This window comes from Camarhynchus parvulus, chromosome 2 (genome assembly GCF_901933205.1).
Source record: "Camarhynchus parvulus chromosome 2, STF_HiC, whole genome shotgun sequence".
Lineage (NCBI taxonomy): Eukaryota > Metazoa > Chordata > Aves > Passeriformes > Thraupidae > Camarhynchus > Camarhynchus parvulus.
The window spans coordinates 30,416,752-30,442,337 of record NC_044572.1 but is presented as its reverse complement, the minus strand read 5'-3'; the positions used below and the strand labels follow the sequence as shown (position 1 = coordinate 30,442,337).

At 38.1% G+C, this 25,586-nt stretch overlaps 1 protein-coding gene across 3 annotated transcripts in view; it reads right to left on the bottom strand.

Annotated features, from left to right (window-relative positions):
- HDAC9 (histone deacetylase 9) overlaps positions 1-25,586 on the bottom strand; it is a 275,826-nt gene that overhangs the window by 223,393 nt on the left and 26,847 nt on the right. For 2 of the 3 annotated variants that reach the window (XM_030971826.1, XM_030971824.1), the window contains exons 2-3: positions 3,094-3,335; positions 2,008-2,158 (exon numbers count right to left, since the gene is read on the bottom strand). In XM_030971826.1, coding sequence (XP_030827686.1) covers positions 2,008-2,158; positions 3,094-3,335 — 393 coding nt within the window. The remainder of the gene's footprint in view (positions 1-2,007; positions 2,159-3,093; positions 3,336-25,586) is intronic. The other variant, XM_030971825.1, reaches the window with a different exon arrangement.

Sequence of the window (25,586 nt, the reverse complement as noted above, 5' to 3'; positions counted from 1 at the left end):
CCCCAAAACAGAGTCTGTGCCTTATTGCTGGAAGTTTTGTAAAATATAAACTAACTATAGGCAGAAAAAGTCAAAATGAGATAACATTTGGATTAAACACTTGTCTGTGGAAGCCTGAAGCTGGCCATGACCCAAAAATCCAGTGAAGTCATAAGGAATATTTCAACAGTAGATGAGGCCATTTATCCAGGGCCAGATGTATCTAAAGAATTTAAATTATTTCCTGATAGTTTCCAACAATCCGAATACAGAACCAACAATAGAACTAAAAAGACAGTAACAAAAGGTCAGTTTGAGTTTTTAGTAATGAATGTTTTTTCTTTTAATAAAGTACTAGTAGTAACACAGCAAAATTGTGAACACTGTCTTGGTTACAAACAGAACACTGCAGAAAGAGCCAGCGGTGAGCCTTTTAATTGGAGCCCCTTAAGAGCCTCTATGTGCAAAGTCTGGAAGAGAGGAGACTCTGCATATTGACCTCACTTGGTGGCCAGCTCAATAGAGAACAAAAAGTAGAGCATGTCATTGTAAGGTTAAACTGCCAAGCATTCAGTATAGGACACGCTTCTTTACTCATAGCCAACATAGTGTTCATTGAGAAAAAAAAAATATGAAAACAAAACATATTTTGGTTTTTCATTAAAAAAAAGGGATGAAACCTCATTTCTTTCAAAGGTGCAGCACTAAGGCATATTTGACACTCTTAAGTATTTTTGGTTACCCAACCCTGACACACTACAGCTGAGATGCTGAGCATGTCCCATGTGACCCATTGCCCACAAAATACCTCTACTACTGCTCTCCTTCATTCTCCAACTCCCCTGCCCACATCTCCCTTCCCTCCTCTACTCATTAAAAAGATCATCACCACTAACAAACTCTGGGGCTGGGGCTGGGCCTGGAGGGGTCACAAGCTTCTTGGCTGGCTGTTACATCCTGAGCAGCCACCCAGCAAGGTCAAATTAAGAAGGGAACCACTGAGGTCACATCTCTGCTCTTCCTCTGGCAGGAGCACTAATAAAGCCTAACTGTTCATATGGAGGCTGATTTTTTTTATACTACTTAGAGGAACCTTTTGTTCCTGCAGTTTCCACACCCTCACATTTCTAGGTCAATAAGATGGAATTTTTTTTATGGGCTCATTGTTCTTGAAAGTACTAGGAGCACCACGGACACCCTAATTTCTAAAGCCTACGACATGGTACACCTACAGCTGTTGAAGTGATATCTTTTTCCACCCAAAGAAAAAAAAGCACTTTTCTGCTTCAGTCTGTCAGTTAATTCTTGTGCTCATTTAGTAGGGCAAGTAACAGTATCTGTTTGTGGCAGCTTCATTTTGAGTATCTTCATACTGTACTTCAACCTGATTTTCCAACTGACCTCACTAAAGAGAATTATTTGTATCTGTCTCCCTCTAGTGAGCACCAAATCCTAACAAACCCTTATAGTTATTTTCTTTATAGCTATATATAAGCTAGAAAAAACTCCTGGTTACGCCTCAAGAAATGTCATCAAGAACAAACACAAGACAGTTTGAAAAAGTCCTAGCAAAATATTTAGAAGATTCATCCCAAGATATTCTTAAATATTTCATTTTATTTTCAGTCTTGAAACAAATCTCAGCAACTAATTTAAATTTCTGCTGTTTTGTAGTGCTTTCTGTATTGAGAAGTAAGTTCTTCAGAAAGTTCTCGTGTGAAGCTTTATGCTTTCAAATTTTCTCATTATTTTATATAAAGAGCTTGACTCTTGAGATGCATATCTACAAGTCTGTCAAGCTGTGCTTTCCTGCAGTCTTCCAAGTCTGCACACAAACCAGAAATGTGTTTCTGTGGGTGCAGTGGGTGGCCCTGCCCTTCTCAAAGCACAGTCTTGACTTCTCGACCTGCGTATTTCACACAGGAATAGGCTTCCTTCAGGTTCCTGTTCATAGTTCATTTTGGCTGGGAGAATGCAAAGGGGAATAGATTCATTTCTTATTAGGATTCATGGTACATTGGCTCTTACTTTCTCGTCCTCTTTCTTTGCCTCGGAGGGGAGGAAGCTGTTGCTCCCTGCGATGCCTCTCCAGTTCCTGCTCTTGTCTTTGCTGCTCCAGTTTCTGCTCTTTTTCAAGGAGTTCTTGCTGTTGTTTAATGGCTAGTAGTTCCTGTTGTAACTTGCACAGAACAAAAAGACATGAGAAAGTGCAGTTTGCAATGTTTTCTAGGTCAGTCCAGGTTAAAACAACCCCCTTGAGTAACTGAGGATCAGTGCTTGCTTTTATGCTTATACTTCTTTTTATCTTTTAACTGACTTTTGAGCGGCATAGCGCATTACTGGCTATCACCAAATTGAACTCTGGTGTCAGGTAGCAGCCTGCTGCTCTGGTTTCACTTCTTTCTCTTTTGGCAAAGATGCCTGGAAACTTCACATTGTTCTTTGCCAGTGCATCACCTAACTCTGGTTGCTGTGCTCTGCTGCATTTGTCAGCTCTGTCAAGTGGAAGCTTAGCACAGCAGCACAATGGCAAGTAGATAAGAGGGGAAAAAATGAAATGAAAGGCAAGATCATAAATTCCCGGTCAAAATCCATTATAGCAATCCTGCCATAGTGTATGCAATCCCATAAATCATTTTCTTTTTGTATTATATGAGGCAGCTCAGAGAAGAGTGAAAACACAACAGTATTGAGGTCCGTCTGTGTTTTACAAATGCAAATATTATGCACTTGCCTATCAATTTGATTTGTGGTCACAAACTCAGTAGCCCAAAAAAGCATTGTTGTAATATACTGAAAACAGTATATACCAAAAAACCAGCCATATTGAAGTTCAGCTGAAAATCCAGGTTGTGAAATAGGTAGCTTGATCTTTTGTGGATGTGGTGGCTTCATGAACTCAGTGATTCTCACAGTATTGCCTTGGTCTGCTGTGTGCAACTCACTGCCAGCAGTTTTGCTTTAAGAGGCTTTTATCACCCCAATACAGAAAAAAGAGCACTCAAAAACCATCTCTCAGCCACAGCAAACCTTTCAGGCATGTTCCCTTTCTGTGTCTGCTTAAGCATATTGAGTTTGCAGATAAAGAAAGTGATAAATGAAAAATGTTGCTACCTTAATGTGCTCCTGGAGCTGGGCCTGATGCTGGCGGGTCAGGTTTTCATGCTGCTTCTGGAACTCTGCAATGAGCAGCTGTTTCTGAATCTGCTGCTGCTGCTGGATCAGGAGCAGCTCCTGCTGTAGCTGCTTTTCGCGCATAATCGGGTCCACCATGGGAACCATCATCCTGAGATCCGTCCGCAAGTCTAACGGAGAGATCGGCTCCAGGCCCACGGGAACCTCCGACTTCACATCCACTGGGGGAAGAAAACAGCAAAACATAGACATATTAAATATAACAGGAGCAGGAGAGTAGAGAACATTCCTACAGGGAAAAAGACCCATTTCACCCAAAGACTGTTTCCATGCACAGACCTTTCAAAACATTTAATGCAATCTATGCTGTATGCAATCTTCAGCATTTCCTTTCCATTCTCTGCAAAAATACTCCCAGATTAATATTCTGCTAAACAGGTTAGCACACAACCCAGGTTCTAAAACCACGGAGCAATATTTAGTGAAAATCTCCTAGGCACCATTGATGCTACACAATAAACACTCAGGGCACTTGCTCAGCATAAGATGAAGGCCTTGCAGTTCCCACTGCACCGCAAGAGATTTTGCAAAGCTAGTATGTAGATTTTTCTGAGGATACTGTTACACATGAAAAGCTACTCAGTGCTAGGCGGCTACTGCATATAAATATACCTGGCAAACACAAAGTAATGACATAAAACATGGGGAAATAATATGATACACAAAATGAGAAGTTTCAATACAGCTTTTGGGGAAGTGATCACCGTGCATAGCACACTATATATGGCTTGTAAGAAAATTAATTAATGACTTCAGTTTGTTTTAAATGTTAGATCTTATAAATTCCAATCCAGCATTAAACTACTTAATGGAGGATCCTCTATTTTCTGTCTCCTAATTTAAATCAAAGGGACTAAAAGGCAGCAGAACAGTGATTTGATCACTTCCACTACAATATATTTAAAGCTCTGATTTTCGCATCAAGTGAAGAGAGTGAGAGTAACTTTATCTATTTCAAAAGAACAAAAGACTAACAAGCAGCATATCTACAAGAGAAAAATAAATAGCAGCTGAAGGTCTCTGCTAAAGCCCAGCAGTTCTGATTCCATCCACAAGAGGACAGTGAAACACAAACACATTCACTTTAGTTCCTACTCCTCCACTATCTTCACTGGAAAATAAGATTATTAACTGAAAACAAACATGCTGTCAGAAATTATTTGGGAACAAGATTTTAAGCATATTTTCTCCTTTTTCTCTGCTGCAGCTGTATTTGTTTCCAGGAGAAAACCAAAATGAAACAGAAATATTCTAGTAAGCAGAGACAGCAAAATTGAAGCAGTAAAAGTTGAAACTGCTGCCAATGGAGAGGGGACTGAATTCTAACTGTATGTTCATTAGTCAAATGATCTATTAGTAAAAGATATTATAAAAATAAGGGAAAAGGCATCAAATATTTTCTACTGATCACACTTTTTTTATTCTCAAAATTCTAAAAACATATACTTTTCTGGGCCTTCTTTTTTAAATCCTAATAACTGTGATTGTGAACCTCACAGCATAATTTGGCTTCTTAACACACTATCCCAACAGAACGATTGTGTCTAAGTGCTTACTTTTGTTCTGAGACTAATCACTAAATTATAAAAAATCACCTTTAACTTACAAAAACTACTCTTGATTATAAATAATTGCCACCGACCAAGAGAAATGGACAGGCAAACCTCCAGCCTTTCATCCCATTTATTCAGCAGCAATCCACATTCCATTTGTCTAGACTAAATATAGCCGCGTTTATACAAGAAATCAATAGTGCTTGCAGAGAGCAGAGCAAAGACATGAATATTTCATCAAACCCGGAGAGAAATGGCAATCAGCAAACTGACAGCAAACCGTGTAGGCTTACTGGCCTGCCAGATAAGTCTCCTCTACTTGGACAATGGCTCATTGCCTGCAAGTCACAGTCTTATCATCAGCCCTCTTCTATTTTTAACATTAATTGCATTGTAGGTGACAAAGGTTTATCATGTTTAAAGGGGAGAAATGGATTTTCTTAAATCTTCTGTGACAGGATAATAAGCCTTACTAGGAGCAGTAACTGGAGCTCAGCAAACCCTGCAGGGTCTGGTTCACAATAGTGCTTGCAAACTGAGCCCCGCAGGGTTTGCTTCACAATAGTGTTTGCAAACTGAACCCTGCAGCTTATTTTGCAGATACTAGCTGAAAATCAACCTCTACAGATCTGCACGGTGATTCAGGCTGATTATACTTCCCATCTTGGATCAGCATCGCATTTCTTCATTTTCAGAGAACGTAGCATGAGGGGAGGCCTTCGGATATTTTTAACAATGGAAATTTCCTTTCACTGTTAGTAAAATCTGCAACTGAAACCAGGCTCAGTTTGGTAAGCTACACATTTTCTAGAATTTTCACACACTCAAATAATAAATCTAGCACTGGAATGATCTACTTCAGCAAGTTGACCTTCACCTGATTCCTTAATGTGGGAGAAAACAAGTATTAGGGTAGTTCTAGACTTGAATACATAGAAATCAATACATAATATTTAATATAATTTCAGTGCCAATGTTTACCAACAAATAAAGACAAACATTTATTTCCTGGCACAAATATTGCTAACAGTAAGGTTACCACCAATACTTCTAATAACTGCTGACATAGCAAATATTAACTTTTAGGGGTAATTACTGTCTTAAAATTGAACTAACTAATAATCAACTTCATCAATGAAATTATTCTAAACAAGTACCAATAAGATCACCAATCAAACTGAATGGTTTGCTACTGTCTGTTTCACAGTCCTAATGCCACAGGCCCTTTACATTCTTACTTATTACTAGCTGACAAGAAAGACACAAAGCAGCTCCGTGGAGCTACATCAGTGTGAAAAATGTGTAATGGAGCAGAGAATCAGAATCAGCATCTTTAAAAGCTTTGACTTTTAGCTGAAGCATCTTCCCCCCACCACCACACCACTGCAATTTGGAGACTCTGGAGAGCAAAGGTGATGCAGAATGCTTAGTCTCATTGGGGCTTTTTATGTTTTTAACCCCATCTACACGAATGCATATATGTATATATATACTCTGTAGGTAAAAAATTAATGTCCTAATCAGTGCCCTCAACTTCAAACATTACAAGGAGTAGTGGGATGCAGGATCTAAGCAACAGGATTCATAAAAATGTTAGAAAAAGAAGGAAAGGGATTGATATTGAAAGCAAGTATTAGTCAGAGTTAGGTAAAGGCTAACTTTACTTATTCTTCAGAATTTTCATATCACCAATGGTGTAAAGCCGTAGCAGGCATGGTTCAGACCCTGTCCTCAACTCTCTCCACTGCAGTCCACAGCAGATCCTTCCCAACAGCTCTGCCAACTACATAGCAAGCCTGGGATTCCTCTCTAAGGTTAAATAAAGACAAACTCTTGGAGCTCAAGTCAGCTGTGGTGAATACAACAGTAGGCTGCAGAATATTAACTAAAAACATTACCGAAAGCTCAGTGATTCCAGGAAATATGCCAAAATTTGAGTAGAAAAATATTTAATTTTCAGTTACAACACATTGCAAAAGGCATATGTATTTATTTTTCCTATAAATACTCAATTGCCTTTATCTTGAAACATAACAACAAAAATAGTCTCAGAAGAGTGTCCATATCAATTATACTCCATAGATGGCACTTCCCACAGGGCTTTTGAAATCCTGTGGAAAGAAAATAAGACACTTGAAAAATGGCATGCTTGTTGAATGATTTAGATGCTTGAAGCATGTGTAAAAAGAGGTAAAGGAGCTTGGTTTAACCCTCAGGCTTTGCATTTTGAAATCATCCCTTACAATGGGAACACTGAACAACTGTTAAGTCTTCCAGTAAGAGATGGCATTTCAAACTCTGTTTCTGGTGACTGGTTTCAATTCCTGGTGTATTAGAAACACAAATCTTTCAAATCACAATTGCTAAAGGAAAACATCAGGAAATAAAGCAGCCCGCTTTCTTACCACCATCTCCCAAGACGGGCAATCTTCCCTTTTTTGTTGGCAGTTACCTTTCTTGGCAAACATTTCTGCCACCTTTAAATCCAGCAACTGAAACAAGGAATGTTGTCATCACCTGAACAGTCATCATTCCTGATTTGAGATGCAATCAAGAAGAATTCCAGCCAACTTGCTTATAGACCATTTGTCTAGTACATTTATGATTCTTACACAAGAGGAACTGCGTGGACTGCTGGGACTGCAGGGATTCAAATTAACCTTTTTCCAAAGGAATGCCTCAGTTACACTGTTGGGTTCGGACAGCAAAAAAGACTGGAGACAGGAACAGGGCATAATGCTGGTGAGCCTCCTTCTCCTGCCTAGGTTGTTCAAGGCAGCCTTATACAGAAGAAGCAGTTAAAGTTTATAAAGTAAACAAGGAGGACTACAGAAGTTGGAAAACTAAAATAAAACTACATCTGACAAAAGACAGATGACAAGTTTCTCCAACCAGCAGTATTAGGTAATAAAAACATATTCCTGAAAACACACAAAACCCAAGTAAAATCTAGAAGAACCAGTATAAAAAGAAATGGCCACACCTTACTCCAGACAGCATCTTGGTGAAGTATTACGAAGAACAGAGAGTTTATACCAATGCTACTCTTTTGAAATATGCTCTACAAAAAAGAGCCCAAAGTTATTAACTTGTACAGTACTTTTCATAGTTTTCATATGCTTTTCATAAAATGAAAAAAACCAGAATAATTTTGCAAATTTTAGTGTAAAGGAAACTGGCTCCATTTGGCTTCTTCATACAAAGAAAGTAAAAACACTTTTTGCAGAATTAGCCATCAGTCAGTCATGACATAATCAGAGCACTAGGGAATTTATAGAAAAGAGCCCTAAATCCTAAGAAGAGTGGAAGATTCACCCCCCTCACCAATAAAGATAATACTTTAAATTTACTCTAGAATTTAAACCTAGTATTTTTTTAACCAGATTTATATGCCAACTCATTCAGGACTTGAAAAGCACTGATACCTGAAAAGCTATAACTGTGTCTTTGAAACAGATTGAAAAAAATCTTTGAAAAGAGTGAAAAGATGAAATACTGTAGGAGGCTGAAAGTTGCAGGAATAAGGAACAGAGGGTAAGAGGGAAATTTTGGCAGCCATGTGAACCACAAAGTAACTGGCAGGAGATGGGACAGAGAAGGATTAGCCAGGCAATAAGACACGAGCAGAGGATGAAACACAGGAAAAGGAGTTAAATTGCTGCTCTGAGAAGCTGCATTAGAGGGACACTGCTCACTCTGAAATCTAAGAGCAGCCCTGGCACAGTGATAAGGTGGCAGTGAGGCCACAGTGTAAATAAGGAGCTAACACAGGAGCGATGTGTCCGTGGTGAGGACGCTGGGAAATTAAGCGAGCAAAGTGGTTTTGAATAGCCATGACTAAAGAGGACTGAGACTGGCATGAAAACTGCCAATGAACAGCAACTGTTCAGTGTTCAAGAGTGCAGAAAATGCCCTAATCTGGAGCCTGTTCTCTGAAGGAGAGGTGGCTGGCAGCTTCCTGGGGAAAGCGGTGCCACAGCAAGACCTGCGAGGCAGACAGCAGGAGCGAAAAGCTGAAATGTTAAGAATAACTAGTGACATCAGAAGTACAAGTCAGATGATCAATAAACTGTGAAAGGTTAGGTTACCTCCCATGGGATGCTTTTATCATTTCAGCTCTGGTAGCTAAAGTCTTGTACCTCAATTCTCAGCTGGCATAATCTGTCATTCCTCTGTTAACTTCAATATAGGCAAAGCTTCTTTATGCCACCTGAGAAGCTAGATGCAGAGCCTCTCTCAAGAGAACAGGGATGAAAGAAGACAGCCTTCAGAGCATCTCATTTTAGCATGAGGACAAAAGCATCCAGATTTAGGATGACACTTATAGAACTTTTCTGCAATATATAAAATCAGCAGTTTCTTTCTCCACTCACTCAATTATGCTGGAGAATGCATCAAACTGAAAAAAAGTGTCACCTAGATTTCACTGAATGTTATTAAATATTTTGATTCATTATATGTCTTCAATCTTACACTGGATTTTGGTTGTCATGGACAAGGAAAGCAGAAAAACAAATGAAAAGGAAAAATTTCTTCCAAAGGTAGCCCAATAACTTTTTTGGCAGTTAAGTACTCAACTGCATTCTGCAGTTTTAAAACTTCCTCACTTGGAAAAGAAAAAATGCAAGAAATTAAGACACATTTCAGAATAGAAAAAGTATTTTCCATAGTTATTTTCTTGATTATCTCTCAAGAGTCAGTAATTATTTTAAAAAGTACTATCACTGAATCAGAAGTATAAGTGAACTGTCAAACTTGATGAGGCACTCAATTCAGTTTATAGTATTAAGGAGAAGTGTAATAAATTAAACTTGAAAAGTATTCCCCTTTGTTCAGAAAAAAAGAATCTTATCATGATTATACCTTTTTCCTATTTCTTTTAAGTGTTTGCATACATGTCATAATGAGAAGTAAAATAAATGCTAACAGCGATCTGGGCTTTGATTTACCATACTCTTATTTCCCCAGGGCCTGGAAAGGAAGCTCTAACAACCACAAACTTCTAAAATATCAGTGAGAGGCCTTGAAATACCAACACTGAAGTTACAGTTAGCTGGCTTTTGTGAAAAATCAAAGGCTTTATTATATTGATTTACTAAAATCAGATTCCTTCTCTCCAAATAGGCTTTTGAATCAAACACTTGTAACAAACACAAACATAAATGCCATCTAATTTGTTATCTCTAGAAAGTTTTTAAATGTGAGTGTTTGCTGTTTCTTCTATACTGAACACATGAGTGAAAGTTCCACTTATGAGCCAGAGTTCATGCAAATATCGGGCCAACCACTTCTGTCACAGGAATAAAGGCAATGTGCCCAGTAAATCAACATCAGAACATGAAACACTTTTAAACTCAAACCTGGGATGATCTGTTATCGAGAAATCCAAGCTGAGCTATATTTGGGGTTCTGAGTTACTTTATTTATATTTCACCTAGAAGAACCCTTACATACATGTTTCTCTACACCCATCAGCACAGGGGCATATCTTCACTTTCCAGAATAAGACTTTTTGATATAAGGAACATGAATACCCTAAATTCTAGGTACTACTGCTGCAGGCAAGATAAAAACAGAGCAAAGATAAATGCACATACAGTTAAAATGTAGAATTTCTGTGTAACTTTATTCTTAGTTCCAAAATCCATGATACACTGATAATTCCATTAAATAATGATAATAAATCAGTGTTAGTTATGGCATTTGGTTAACCAATTAGACACAATGTGCCCTCTGCATGCTATCCATGTACAAAAAAAAAAAAAAAGTCAGGGAAGAATGTAAAACAGCATTCTTTCGGCTGTGGATCTTCTGTGCAAAAATCAGTACCACTGCTAGTGAGAACGCTGTGAAGATGCCAACTCAGGTTCAATTTGGCAGCACCACTTGGTGGTTAAAGAACTATGTAGGTACAATGTCTCCAAGTCAGCAAGTACCAGCTTATCAGTATCTTCCAGTCACTTCAATATAAACTTAAAATTAACTATTTAAATTGAAAGCATGTGTGACATAACTGTGTCTGTGCACATGCATACATACACAATTCTCGCATCATATCCTGAAATGCTAAGAAAAATCATGGAGCACACATGATACAAAATGTTCCTCTCACCTCCCTTTTAAAAACATGTATAATGCTTGATGCCACACCCCCATGAGAAAGGCAACATGTTTTCAATTGTATCAGTATCATTCCATATGAAAAGACAGTGTACCAAGTCCCCCAGGTTGCCAGGGATGACTGAAAGGGCACCATGGAGAGTTCTGAAGACCTGCAGCGTTTGCCTCATCACTGATTCAGAGGCAATACGAGGCTGCTACAAAGGGTACCAAATACATCCAGAACTTAGGGTTTCGCTTACTTTTCTTTCATCTCTTCTCCACCCGTGAATGCTGCAGGCACATTTGTGACATTGTTGAGTTTACACTTGCTGAATAATTCACAGCAGTGGGGCTATCACTATTCTAATCTCAAGGTGATGACAGAGAGAGAGGAGAGGGGGAAAAAAGCTCTTCCTTGAAGTGAGGGTATCAAAAGAGCTACCATTTGGGCATGCCAGCAGGTATGTCCTGAAGTATCATAGGGCAGCATGCTCCAAGCAAATAAGACAGTGGGTGGAGGTTTGCTGAACAAGTATCCCCAAATAGCATTGCTATTTCGGGGGTGTGACAGCCAGTGCTCCAAACAACAAAACCCTTGGAAGGCAAGATGTAGGGCAAATCTTTCAAGGAACTGTTGACAACTTTGGTTTTTTTAGGAAAAAAGACAACTGACCCCAAAAATGCATTGAAAACAGTACCTTCCAATTTCTTTTGTTATTGTTGTGGAAGTATGTGCTCCCCAAAACACCACAATAATTAGGGGCTTGGTTTTTCTCATTTTTAATGCATAGCAAAATCTAGCATTTACACATAACTTCTTAGGCTTACAACCTGTTTATTATATCCAGGAAATCAAGAAAGACCTTATATTATTCCAATGTTTCTTATAAATATTTATGGAACATTCTGATCTTGGACAAGCACTGGCCTAAAAATGGGGTTGATCCTAAGCACAGAAACAGGGAGGACTGAACAGAAACCTCCCCCAGAGGAGGGGGAAAAATCCAACACAAGGATATTAATGCCTTTTCAAGAATCCTTCTAATGAGATAGTAAATGTCATGCCAGTTGGAAAGTGGCAATACCAGTATTACTTACAGTGCCAGCTCAGAAATAAAGCTCTTACATATTCTATGTGGAATTAACAGTTGCAGATATTTACTAGCAAAGATGCATCTGTTTGTATTACACATTTTTTCCTACTCTGCTCCCCTTTGTACCACATTGCCTTGAACTGCAGCACACTCAGGGGACTCTGTCTCCCTCTGCTCACATAAAACACCGAGCATATTTGCACAGGGACTGAAATAAAACAAATAGATAACACCAAATTGCTGGCTTGCTGTTTTTCAGAAGCCTGCCTGCTGGATTACTGATACCCAGCAGCAGAAGAGTTGACTACATGCATAGAGAAAACACTGTTGGTAAGGCAGGGAAAGTGAATGGCAAAGATAGGATCCCAGTGGTGATGCAAAGCAAAGCAAAGGTAGGGTTTATTGGATGCTGGCATTCAGTCAGGAGTGTCAGAATGTGAAAAGTTGAAACAATGCCAATACAGCTGATGGGAACATTAGGCAGCAGTCAAGCCCCAAAGTTGGACAGATAATGACACCAGGAGGCAGAGAAGACAGGCTACACTACAGAAAGTTAAGGAGGAGTTACTGAGGAAAGTCCCTCTCAGCTTGATGAAGGGGCTGTGAAGGTTTTAATGGTCTTCATCCAATTTATTTTCTGCTGCAGATAGAGTATGTCTCTCATGAAACAACTTTGACTACCATGCAGATGGCCTCATTTCCATTACTGAGACCTTATATAAGGCAGACACTCCACTAAAAGAGATTACATAAAATATATGAAAAGCATTATGAACTCACAAGTAAGGAAATGCCAATCTTCTAGAATGCTTTCTTATATTTTCATCCCATTAATGTGAAGACAGTTGTGGTTTTGTAGAGTACAGATCCAAACCATAATCTTTTGCAGTAAGTAATCACAAAAAGTCTCTCTCATATTTTGCCATTGGAGATTTGGGGGAATTACTTGAAAAACAGAGACAGCATCTCAGGTTCAGAGCTGCAATCCAAATACTGAAGAATTATTCCTTTTATACTTAAAGGGTGTCTTGGCAAAGATAAACTCTTAGATGTTTACTTTTAAAATCAAATAATGTTCTCAAGCTGAAAACAAATCCCAAAATAGGTATAAAAGACCTTGCTCATGTAATTGTGTGACACATTTAGCATCACTACTATTACACTACTTATCTAAATTGGACCTTTCCAATTTTTTTTCACTTTTCACCACAGTAAATTATGTCAAGCCTACTTTGTCCATATCTGTGTTTGCTTTCTTTTGACAACCTACTTTGATTTCTTGAAAAAAGGCTGTAAATCTGTGCTTGAAATTCAAAACACAGCAATACCAACCTACCACTAATGCTACACTATGTAAGAGCAAGTAAAACTATTTCTATGGTTTTACATAATGATGTAACACTAAACTTAGAAAATATTATTCGTGATTTGTGCTCTCCAGAATGGAGGGAGCTCTGAAAGGCTCTCTTTGGAATGCAGAGACTTGGTTTCAACCACCAGAGGGAGTCAATTTTATGTTCCAGGACAACTACAAAATCAGAATGAACAGAAAAAGCACTAATTAAATAATGCTATTTAATCCAGATTTATGTGGATACCAAACATAATGAAAATAAAGTTTAATTGGGAGTCTTTTCAGTGAGATAAGAAAAATCACCTTTTTCACTACAAGTGCTCATTAAGAAAATTCCTACTAGTATACTTTTATGACTTCAGATAAACAAAATTTTAAGGAATAAAAATATAATATTTTCTGTAGGAACAATACTTATATTTCTATGTAACCTACTATGCTTTCTTAAATTCAGGACACTGTTGTATTCAAAAGTCTTTTTACCAGCTGTAAATACAGGCTCTCTTCAGTTTATTTATGATTCAGTCAACTCAATCAGTAAGTAAAGTTATGGATTTACTATGAGTAGTACAGGAAACAAACAAACATTTCTCCTCACTCTGACATACATCTGCCTTTGTCATTTTTAAGAACTGGAAAAGCAAACTGTAGAAATTGTTAAGATGACAGCAACTTTCTCAGTACATTAGCTGGAGATATTTTCTGTGATTATTCCAAGTAAACACAGAAAAAATAGTTCTGCATTCTGTAATATTCCAGACACTAATATAAGACTTCTAAAAATTCATCTGGAATGTCAAAGAAACAACAAACATTGAAAATTTCTATACAATTCTGATGCCACTTAGCAAGTGCAGTTCAGAAAACTGAAAAAGCCAAAAGTTATTACCCATATTTGTTTTTCCACATTTCAGCAGGTCCATTTTTCTTACTAGTGGCTTGGTTTTTTTCTCTCTTCATGTCATCTGATGCGCAGAAATTCAATGGGCATTTCTTCAGTTTCAAATGTGAGAGTCTTTCTCAAGTAAGTTTTGAAAGAAATTAAATTTCCTACTAAGAAGTCTACAAAAATCAGTGGGAATTCTTCTCAAATTTCAAACTCAAGTTTTGGAAACCCACAGTTCAGGCTTGGAACAGGCACACTAGACTAATGGAGTCAAGCACTAGAAATTACTCCTCAAGAAACTCTCTGGGTCCTTTGAGAATCTCAGCCTAATCATTTAAATAAATCCTAGTCATATGGAAACTCCCACCCCTCACTTAACACATTAATCACTCAGAGCAGAAGTTCCCTCTCACCAGACCTAAGATGAACAACTCTCAGCACATTTAGTCCTGTTGACTGAGCTTTTGAACCTGGCTGGAAACATCATTAGAACACGATAACATTCTGCAGTACAAGAGGTAACTTGCAAGTAAGTGTTTATGTTCTGCACTCTAAGCAGAATTTTTTGTGATCAATGAGATGGCACTCCATGTCATGGAATTATTCCATCAGGCATTGCATATTAAGGACTGGAAGAAAAAAGCAGCACAATTAATTGAAGGTTTCCCATGGAAAAGCTCTAGTACTAATTTTAAGCTAAAGCACTGAGAATAGGCTTGTTACCATAAAGAATTTATTAATGTGTTCACTTCATGAAACAAACTGGAATCTAGCCTGAATTGTCCTCATCAAGGTTCCACCCTCATCAAGGTACTGTAGAAGGCTGCACTAGCAGCAGCATACCTTAATAAGTCCTCCTTTCAGAAAAATGTTTTTTTCTCAGAAATGTGAAAATTCTTCCTGACTGCTTCCCTTCTTATGGTTTTTATATTTGTGCCATGAACACTTATATCTGAGGGTTATGCTGCTAAGGAATGGGAGTTTATTTTGGCAAATGAGGTTATTTTCACTGATTTTTAGATGTGCTTGTGTTTGGATTTTTCCCCTTAATTGGGATAGTGCATACCTGAACTGAAATTTCTACACTGTTATGGATTTCCCAATAGCCAGCCTTGGCCAAGCACTCTCTCTGCTGACTGTAACATTCAAGTATTTAAATGAGTGCTGAGACCATGGTAGCATCCATAAAGCACATTTCACACCACGTCCTAGGAACTGAAGGTGATTAATACTCCCCAAGAAGCTGACATCCTCCTCCTCACCAGCATAAACCACCACGTCCTAGAACTAACACAAAATCTACACAATCATCAGCTACTCACCACTGTGGACAGAAGCACCCTGCAGAACCTACAGGAACAGCAGGGTGTGGACACAGCATAAATAGGAAGAGAATGACCAAGTGTCAGCCCACGTGCAGGAAAGGATGTCTGGAAGTGCAGCTGATGTGGATGACACTGATTTCACTCATTCCAAGTATGTGAGCACTGTTCTATCAACTGAGAGCCATGCATCTGATGAAACACCTCAGAGAAAAGCTGATACCCAATGCTATTATCTTTCTCCACAAATCAGAGTCCCAAAGTGACCAAAGAATGCTCTTGGTTTAGAGAGAGCTAGGTTATGCACCCATAAAACTCCATTCTATTTCCAATCACATCTACATTTGCCAGACAAAAAAAGAAAACTGAAGTTGCTAATCAACACACATGTAAAACAGCATCTGACCTAATTGCCTTTTGAATACAGTTAAGATGAATGGTTCAACCTCCACACCAGAGAGGATTAAAAAAATAGTGTATGATCTTTCTTAAAAAAATGTGACCGTGACCAAATGTCATGGTCCATTATCATCTTTATTAATTAATTTCCAGAATATTTACCATCTTTTATAGAGTTTGCTCCACCTCATCTTAGAGGACATTCTGATAGAGAGCTGAGAAACATGTCTTTTTCTGAAATAAACGTTACTCAGTTCTAAGAATTTGCACAATTCACTTCCTTAGCTCTTCCTTGACAATGTCTATTTAGAAGAGATCTATTTATTCCACACCGCATTTCACAGTTCCTGTTTCTAAATGAGAATCATATTAACAAAGGCTAGAAAGACACAAACATGACTAAAGAAACCAAGGCTGTTTTTTCTAATGTAGGTACAGTGCTGTTTCCAGAAGGGAAAAAATTCCAAAAACCTTCAAAGACAGGCCTCAATGAAATTTACCTTTCGGGATTTTCTAATCTTGCTGAAAAAGAGCAAAGTATAAAGGTGTTTAAGACAAAATTAGTAATTGTAGATAAATGTATTGCACTATAAATGGTTTCCAATTTATTGTTCATCAATAAAGGTCAAAATTGACCTTCTTCCAAGAAACAGATCTGTATAACTATTTAATGATAAATGATTGTCTGTTCACCATTATTGTCACATTGGATTACAAGCACTTCTTCCTTCCTGTAATACAGCAGACATCATGTTAAAGTAATTTCAAGATGATATATGGTATTTAAAAAAAAAAAAACCCAGCGGAGTGAAAGGAATCCACTTTCCACAAATTCACTCTGTGCATAGTTATTACTCTTGTCTCATTATTTTCTGCTTAAACTAAATTACCTACGTCCTCTTTCATACTGCAATATTTTCAGGGAAAAAACCCTCAAATATGTAGAAACCTGATGAAAGAATATGAAGATCACAGCACAGACAGTAAAAAGAGCAATGGAACTGTGGAAAAAACTCCAGCCAAACACAACCATATTTAAGGAGATCATGTAGCAAAATTCAGATTTTTTTGTGTGTGCTTTGAACAGATGGTGTGTATTTGCTCCTTCCCATGCACTTTATAAGCTCTTCACCATCGTCTCCAGGTACTACTTTTGACTATGGAACATTTGTTAGTGCCTTCTCCTGCTGTGGAACTTCACTGGTAGGGTCATTGAAACAGGGGTGCACGTTGGCATGGGCAGACAGAGATGTTCTGATCCCTTCCCTGCTGTTTCCTTTCCCATAGTAGGCTATCCAATATTCCAAGGCACAGCCTGAACCAGTATAAACTTCCTGCAAAATGACTGTGGTTCCATTCCTCAGCCCAGCCTAGGGCATCAGGGACTGACCACAGTCTCTTGAGTACAGATGTATCAACATGCTACTGGAGTTGCTGAGTAAAATGACTGATATATTGAAATACCTGTATTTGCTACAGCATGTTCCTTACAATTTTCTTACGCTTTTTGGAATCTGTAGCTTGCAATAAAAGATTAGAATAAAACACAACCCACAAAGGTTTCTTCTCAAAACACCTTTTTGGCCACAACATGAACTCCATTGCATCCCTGTATGCCAATAAAGTGAGTAATCTACTTGAAAGCGATATTAATTGAAAAGTATCTTGACAAAGGGAAACCCTTGAAATTTTGTTCCATTTAGATTTTTTGTAAAACTACATATATTTTTATATTGATTTTAAATTTAATATTAATTTTATTTTGCTACTAAAACATGCTACATTTTATTCAAAAACTATAGAAGCATTGGGGTCTGCTATCATAAATCAATCAAGGTAAAAAAGAGCAACTAAGAAAAAAGTAACATTGACTTCATTACAAGTTTACATTTTCATTTTATATATAAATATAAATATCTACATATACTAAGACAGCTAGACTAAGAAACAGATACTCTAAGGCCCCACCAAGAGCTGCAAAATAAATAAAAATTTGGATCATACTAGAAGAGAGTATTTCTTCTTACATAATGTTCCAGCTAATGGTTAGTATGAAAAGCTAGAGAAAAATGGTTCAAGTATAACCATTATTAAACCCAAGAAGAGCTTAAAATTACACCTCAGGGAGCTAAGCTGCTTCACGCTGTGCATAAGCTGCACATCTCCTCTCGCAGCAGTTCCCGGCAGCCCTCCCAAGCAGGGTGCAGACTGTAACAGATCTGCTGCCATAATCCTCTCCCCGGAGGAAAGGAAGAGCTCCCTCGTCTTGCTTTAGGAAAGGAGATGAGACACAGGCTGAAGTCACTCTGAGTATGTGCTGTTTGAGCCTTAAAGTGACAGTCACATGAGATACAGCCAGTGATAGGCCTGACTGCCTTAAAAAAACTATTTATAATCAGAGTCCATGAGAAGCAAGTGCAAGAGCTGTGAAACAAGCAGGAGCTGAGTAAGCAGGGACTGCAAAGAATTATTTCTTCATGGCTGAATACGAATCCTACACCCCACACTTAGCTTGTAAAACATAATCCTGTATATAATACAATTAAGTCAATTAACACCATATGAACGTTATTTTAAAACTTGTCGAGTTGGACAGCACAGCACCTTGGGAACAGCCTTCATTCAGCAATGACAAAACCACTCTTACATTAAGCAGAACTTTTGCAGCAGAGGAGAACCACTTCAGAACAAAAAATAGCCGAAGATAACTGATATTGACAACTTCCAGCAGCAACCTCCCAGCCATCTCAGTGACCTCTCAAAGACAGAGCCACCAACATGAAGCTAGTAATCTTTTGCTAGTTTCAAACTAAGTAAAGGAAACCATATGGCAAGAAAACTCAGCCAGACAGCCACAGGGCTGCTAAACTGCTTTCCTGGGGCTGTCTGCCACTGGGGTTGTGTACTAGAGGCAATGGGGAGAGAAGGGGGTCTGCACCGCTAAATAAAGCTCTGCTCCCCCACTGACACACTGGTTTTCCTGCTGAACCCTCTTTTCTGCCATTCCCCACTGGATGAGTGGATGCACTACGGGGCAGGAACAGCCAGGTAAGGACAAAGCAGTGGAAATCCTGCTCTTGGTCTTGCTAAGACTGCTTTTGGTCCCCTCCCTGTACTTTCCTGCTTACAGTTGGCTTCGTGGCACCAGTACACATAATAAGACAGAGGAATGATCAAAATAATTTCTTCATTTCCTTCGTGATTCACGCATGCAGTAAAAACAATGAGGTGGAGAAGAAGGGAGCATGAGAACCTCATAGATTTTAATAAGACAGAATAATGAAAAAGGGTGCCAACTCCAGGTCTAAGGCTGGTAGCTCTAATGAATCTCTGCACCATGGTAGACCTTGAAGTCTGGGTCTGGACTGAAATAATCCATGTCTGCCAACTGTTTACCAATATCCATGGCCTTGTTGCCAATATCCTTCTGTTATGACTTTTACACATCTTTAAGGACAAGGAGTTTTAAGTCTCTCTTCAGTCTAAATATGCAACTAAGGATCACAAGTAAATACCTGTTGCTTTCATTCTTACAGATTTTGTTAACATCTTTTGGTCAACATTGTCTGGCTGCTAAACTGTACCAGAGTACTCACCTGTACAACAGTTCTCTTAGCTCAACAGGCATTTCACATTATTTTGCTGATCTATGATAAAGCAGATAATTTCAGAGAGAAAAACTTAAATAGATGAAAAGGCACTGAGTTAAGTCATGCATTTAACCACACTGTGTTAAAAAAACAGATGTGCAGAGATCTTTAAGTTTTTAGAGTATTTAAAGAGATAAAAAGCATTCAAAAGAAAATCTACGCCTTTCATGTTAATTCCTAACCTTTCTCCTGCCTCCTTTGACCCATGCTCTCAGCAGAGTCCTGCTTAGAGTCAGTCTGCCACTACTTTCCAGGCTGTGGCAGTCCCCTAGAAGTAATGCTACTTGGCATGTTCAGAAAAGGGGGACTGGCATGTACCACATGGCCAAGCTGGAGCTTCTTTTCTGCTCTCCACACTCTTCAGGGATAGAGCAGAGAAAAACTGTGACAAATCTACAGGCAGAAGCCACTAGTTATTCACACTGTGAGCACACTCTCCCTTATATGAACATTTTGCAATCTCTCTTATCTGGGCATGTATACTTGAGTACGTACCTAATAAAACCTGATTAATTACACTGGAAATCTGTCTGCTACTACATCTTAATATTTAGATTGATAAATAAGAATTTGCCACCTCTTGAAATCATCTTCTGAAATGTCTTCCTGGATTTTAAACTGCACCTTTCAACTACCAGTTTAATCTATTAGTGTGTTAGCACTGCAGTTTTTGTGAGTATTGGGTAATCCTTTAGTCAGAAATGTGACAATATAATGTTATTTTTGACAGTCTTCTCCAATGCCACCTTCCCTTCTGTAAACCACCAGACAATTTGCTTTTCAGATCATATTAATGAATCTATCATTGGATTAAACTGCTATCATTTGTTATTTATTATGCTGTTAGCAAACTGCTGGGTCTTACTAACTTTCATGCAGTTTGTGTACCATTTAATATCATCTCCATTACAAAATGCTTTCAAAGCTTAAAATACGGTCTTTAATCTGAAAGTCCTGTTGCATGGCATGTTTAATTTATAAGCACTTTCATCTGTAGTCAGTATTTTCCTGCCACATTTTTGTGTGTAATTTTGATGGCAAACTACAGATAACAGAGCAGTCAGCTCTACATGAAAGTAAAGACACAGAGCAGATATCTTCTACTTAGACAGGTATGCAAAAGACAGCAGAAGTTATGTACAATTCAGAGCACAACAGCTCTTTGTGGATAAATGATGAAAGATATGATTTCTTCCAGTGAGTAGTAAGTATGCATAACAAATAGCTGTACCACTGTTTGGTTTGTGGTTTTTTTTAAGAATGTACCACAAAATATGGAGAAGTACATGGCTGGTATCTGCACTCTTTACTGACCATTTCAGTAGTGTTTCTATAAATATGACACAAGAAATAGATTTAAAAATAGGTCATAGGCATTAGGAGCAGATTATACTGTACAGGTGGGAAACAATGATTTCTGGCACAAATACAGATTATGTCTGAGTTCAACACGTAGGAAGTCTCCATCAATACAAATCAACTGCCACCAGTGCTGAATGGGCTCATGTCATTGCAGAGCACAGCATGAATCTTTGACACAGCTCCATTGCCTTCCTTGAGATATTTCTATCTCAAGGGAGTAAAAAGTCAGTAAACAGAAACATTTTTAATGTGGGTTGTGTGAATAGACCTGTGATGTGTGCCTATAATAAAAGAAGACTGCATAATTCTGATAACTACTGGTACTGGCTGAGAAACTACACAGAAAAAAGAGACTTGCTATTCCTAGAAAACAGTCATAACTAGGGAAACTCAGGTATACAATAAGGCAAATTTTCCAAGGGGAATCTTGTTTATCAATGCCAAAGAGCACAGTGTGGTTGGATACTCTTGAGAACTCTAATTGCACAGCTCCTCTTTGCCTATCTGAATTGGGTTGGGCACCAGATAGGTTATGACCACCACTATCCACCAAAGATTGCCAAGTGTTTTCCAAAAAGTCATAATTTACCAGAAGAACCATCCTGGCTGTCTGCCTCCTCCTGGGATTTATCTTTTGGACATTCTTCAGTCCCTGTCTTGCCAGTTCTCTTTAAAAGAAACACTATGATAGGAGAGTGTTGTGCCAAACCAACCACAGGAAAGCAGTCACATACTTGCCACACTTCGTACACATGGCACTGTCTTTAATAGGTCTAAAGATCTTACCATGCTATAAAGTTCAATATCTTGATAATCATGGAAAATATTGCCTATATCAAACCCTTGCTTCTCTCAGTCTTAGGGTTTCAAAAGAGCAGATTTTCCTTTGCAGTTAGTAAGTTATTCCTCATTCCTTCTGCTTTTGCTTTCTGTAAGGCAGAAAGAAAGGGAGAAGGGTGGAAAATCTGCACAAACAGCACTTTCCACCACTGCAATGTCCAATGTCCAATGTAGCATACACAGACAGACTTCTAGGGGGAAGACCGTAGCTCAGATTTGGACTCAGAGTATAATATAACTTCAGTCCCCTTTGGTTTGTTTTTGTTTTGTTTTGCTTTGCTTTGTCAGGAACAAAATAGGGAGAGAATATGCAGAGCATCAAGAAATCAGTGTTTTCCAGAGAACTAAATCTCAATAGATGTCTAATTTACACCTAAAATTCCTAACAATTATTGAAATCTCTTCTAGTTTGGCTGCTATCACAGATTCGTATGAATTCACAGAACAGTCCCCATTAGGCACACCACTTGAAAGAGTAAAAAGATTCTCCACATGGGTTTCAGTCACTGGCCAAAACGCCACAGCCACAATCCTCAGCAGAAAACCATACAGGGGAACGAAGAAACAATAAATACTGCTAGAGATCAATTGCCAGTTGAAAACTCATGGAGACACAATACTTTCCTTCAAAAATGTATCTTCATTCCTGTGGGATCCAACTGATGTGCTTTAAAAGGCTCTTCAACAGAATTCTTTGACATCTGTAATAATTCCATTTAATGCAATATATTGGCTTTTTGGCTATTGCTACTAACTATTCATACTGTTAATCATCTTAACATTTTATTTCCTGAGAAGTGAATGGGTAAAAAGAATGCAACAGAAAATGTTAATCAACTGCACAGATATATATTTAAATAGGACATGGTTATTAAATTAGATTTTAAATTGGCACTAACTTCAAGTAGACACTCAAGAACAGGAAGAAGTAGTTTTATGGCTGTTAGTCTACATCAAACATTGAATCACAAGTGCTTGTTTTTTCCAAAGGGCTTTTTTCTCTCATCTGTTCCCCAACTCTCACCACATTCCCTGCACTCAGCTTCTAATTCTCAGTTCCTAGCCATCAATACAAGCTCAGTGTTCCAGTTTATCCTGTCAGGTTTTTCTCTTTCCTACCCAGAAAAAGCAGGAAGAGTAACTGAGCACAGGAATGACAGATGTCCTTTTGGTACTTGGATCCAGGTTCAGATTCAGCCTACATCAGCCAAGAACCAAAACAGCTGAGCTCTGAAATGAAGCACATTCAAATGTAGATGAGATGAAATCTTCAGGTTATGTACACAGCTCTACAACTTCTATCACACAGAAACTGTGGTTTTATCAAAATCTTTATATTGGCCGGATCTTTACAGAATGAGTAGATAAAATGTATTTTCTAGTGTGATAGTACTAGTATGTTCCCGCCACAACAAATTCCCAAACTTTTGCCCCTGAATCTGTACAGTCCACATGCTCTTAAAGATCAGCAGAAATTTTAGTATGAACAGTGCATGTAAGCCATGGCAGCAAAGCAAGTAAGGTGATCCTTTATGGGTTTGCTTTGTTCTGCCCCTTCCATTGTAATATCACCAGTCCCTAGTAGCTTATCATTATTTATTTAGCTCCATGCTCATCAGTGGTTTGTACTGTTGCTGAATGTGGGGGTGAGCCACTGAAATTCAGCCTCTGACTAAGCATATGATCTGAAATCAAAGATATAATACAAGAAATTAAAAGTCTCAGAATAACTAACTAATGAATGTAATTCAGATGCCACAGAGATCTTGATTTGGCAAAAGTCATGCGTCATTGAATTCAGAGAGACTTTTTCACTGGGGAAGATGAATTGTATAATAGATGAGATGAGAACACCAGAGAAATATATTAGATTTTTTAACCTAAATTTGGTAATTGCTATACAGAGGTAGATGTGCTTAATCTAGATGAAAATCTGATCTGCATGATTACTGAAATTCTCTTGCAATATACATCAATTTACTCCTTTGGGTAAATCTTTGTCATTGGTTAAAATAAAAGGTAAATCCCAATGTGATACAGAGAAGCAAAATCCAACATATTTAAAATCTCTACGTATATATCCCTTAATATTAATACTTATTTTGGATCTAATTTTGAATGCAATTAAATCCTTCAAACATCCTCAACTAAAAAAACTATTTTTTTTCCAAAAGCAAACATCAACAGAAAAAAAAACCATAGAGGAAATGGATTGTATTGGTAATGCAATTGAAACAAAGCTGCTCTTATGAAACATTTATGAGATCTCTGTGGATACAAGTTAATACATGGCATCAAGTTACAAAATTGTGAAACTTGTTACAAGCAATCTTGTTTCTAAGAATGAAATGTTTGGCAAGGTGGGATGCCAAAGTTCTCCTCTTTTGTAGTGAGACTTTAGCTAGCGTAAATCTTTGGAATTAGCCTGAAATAAAACTTGTAAGTTTGCAGCATCAGTGTATTTTCTCACAAGATGTTGAGAGTAAGAGCTTGCATTTTCAACAGATATGGGCAATCATTTCTTCCTCCTATTCAAAGATAAAGCTCTTCACTTCTGAAAAACAGAGATCTAGTGAAAAATAATATTTTGGGACAAGTTCTCTACTCTTCAAAGGAATAAAATCCACGAAATATTGTTTTAGTTGAAATGAGCAACCTCTATAGACAAAACTTATTTGAGGGAGTTTCCCAAGCAAGGAGACACACAGCATTGGTTTCACTTCATGATACTATTCCAATGCTATTCCAAAGCAAAATTATTTTCAGTGTAGTCATATTAACCTGTTTAAATAGAATTGGTAAGGTGTTTTTATATTTCCTGATAGAGAGTTAATTTAATCTTGGCTCATTTTACCCTGGAGTGAAACCCCACCTTACTCAGTTACAGAATACACAGAAAATTTACTGCATATTTATCATGTGTCAGAACTAATGACATCAGTGAATATCTAGTTGCCTAGGGCCAGATGACAGAGTAGCTCTGCTGACTGAAAAGGAAACTTTGCCAGTCTGTGCCACCTTTAACATTTTGCTAGATAAAGGAAAACAAACTGGAATCCACAATCCCTCCATTTTGCAGCAATATCAAATGGCTTGCAAAACCACTGGTGCTGGTGAGTGATGACTAACAACATGAAACAAATTTAAAGCTTGAGTGCTGGAGTCCTGTTTTGCACTTTGACTACATGCCAGCCTTTTCTCTGCTTTCCGAACTAAGAGGTCTCCTTGGGTTTTTGACCTTCTGGGGTATAGTAAGCCCAGAGAAAATAAAATCTCTTGTCTTCCATACCTACATTTACCAGCAGTAAACACCACTAGATCATGAATAATTACTTCTGCCATGATCCTAAGATAGATGACAGTTCAGCACCACGATACTTGGGGCACTAAGTATTAATGCCACTTGAAGCTGAGTAACCTTGTTCTAGTATTATTCTGATATGAAAAGGTGTAAGAGATCCCAGAGTCTCAAATCCAGAAATGCTTTCAAGGGGATTTGGAACAGTCATTGAGAGAACTGCAGTGAAGTTTCACACTTCCTGATGATTCTAAATATTCTAATGATGACAAACTATACAGCTACTCCTTTCATTCATTCTCCTTTCTCTTTCATTAAGAGCTCAGTAGCTGTTCACTCCACTGCCAGATTACAGCATGAAGTTGAGAGAGGTATGCTAGTCGAGAGAGGTAAGGAACATGATATTCCCTACAGTCTGTGCCAGCCTCCCTGCAAGAGGTCGATCCTTCTGAGTCAGTCTGCAGAAGGTAAGTAGTAATTTAACCACCATGCTCATTCAATGCTCATTCAAAATTATTGTCAATTATTTTATGTCAGATTTTTTTCATCTTA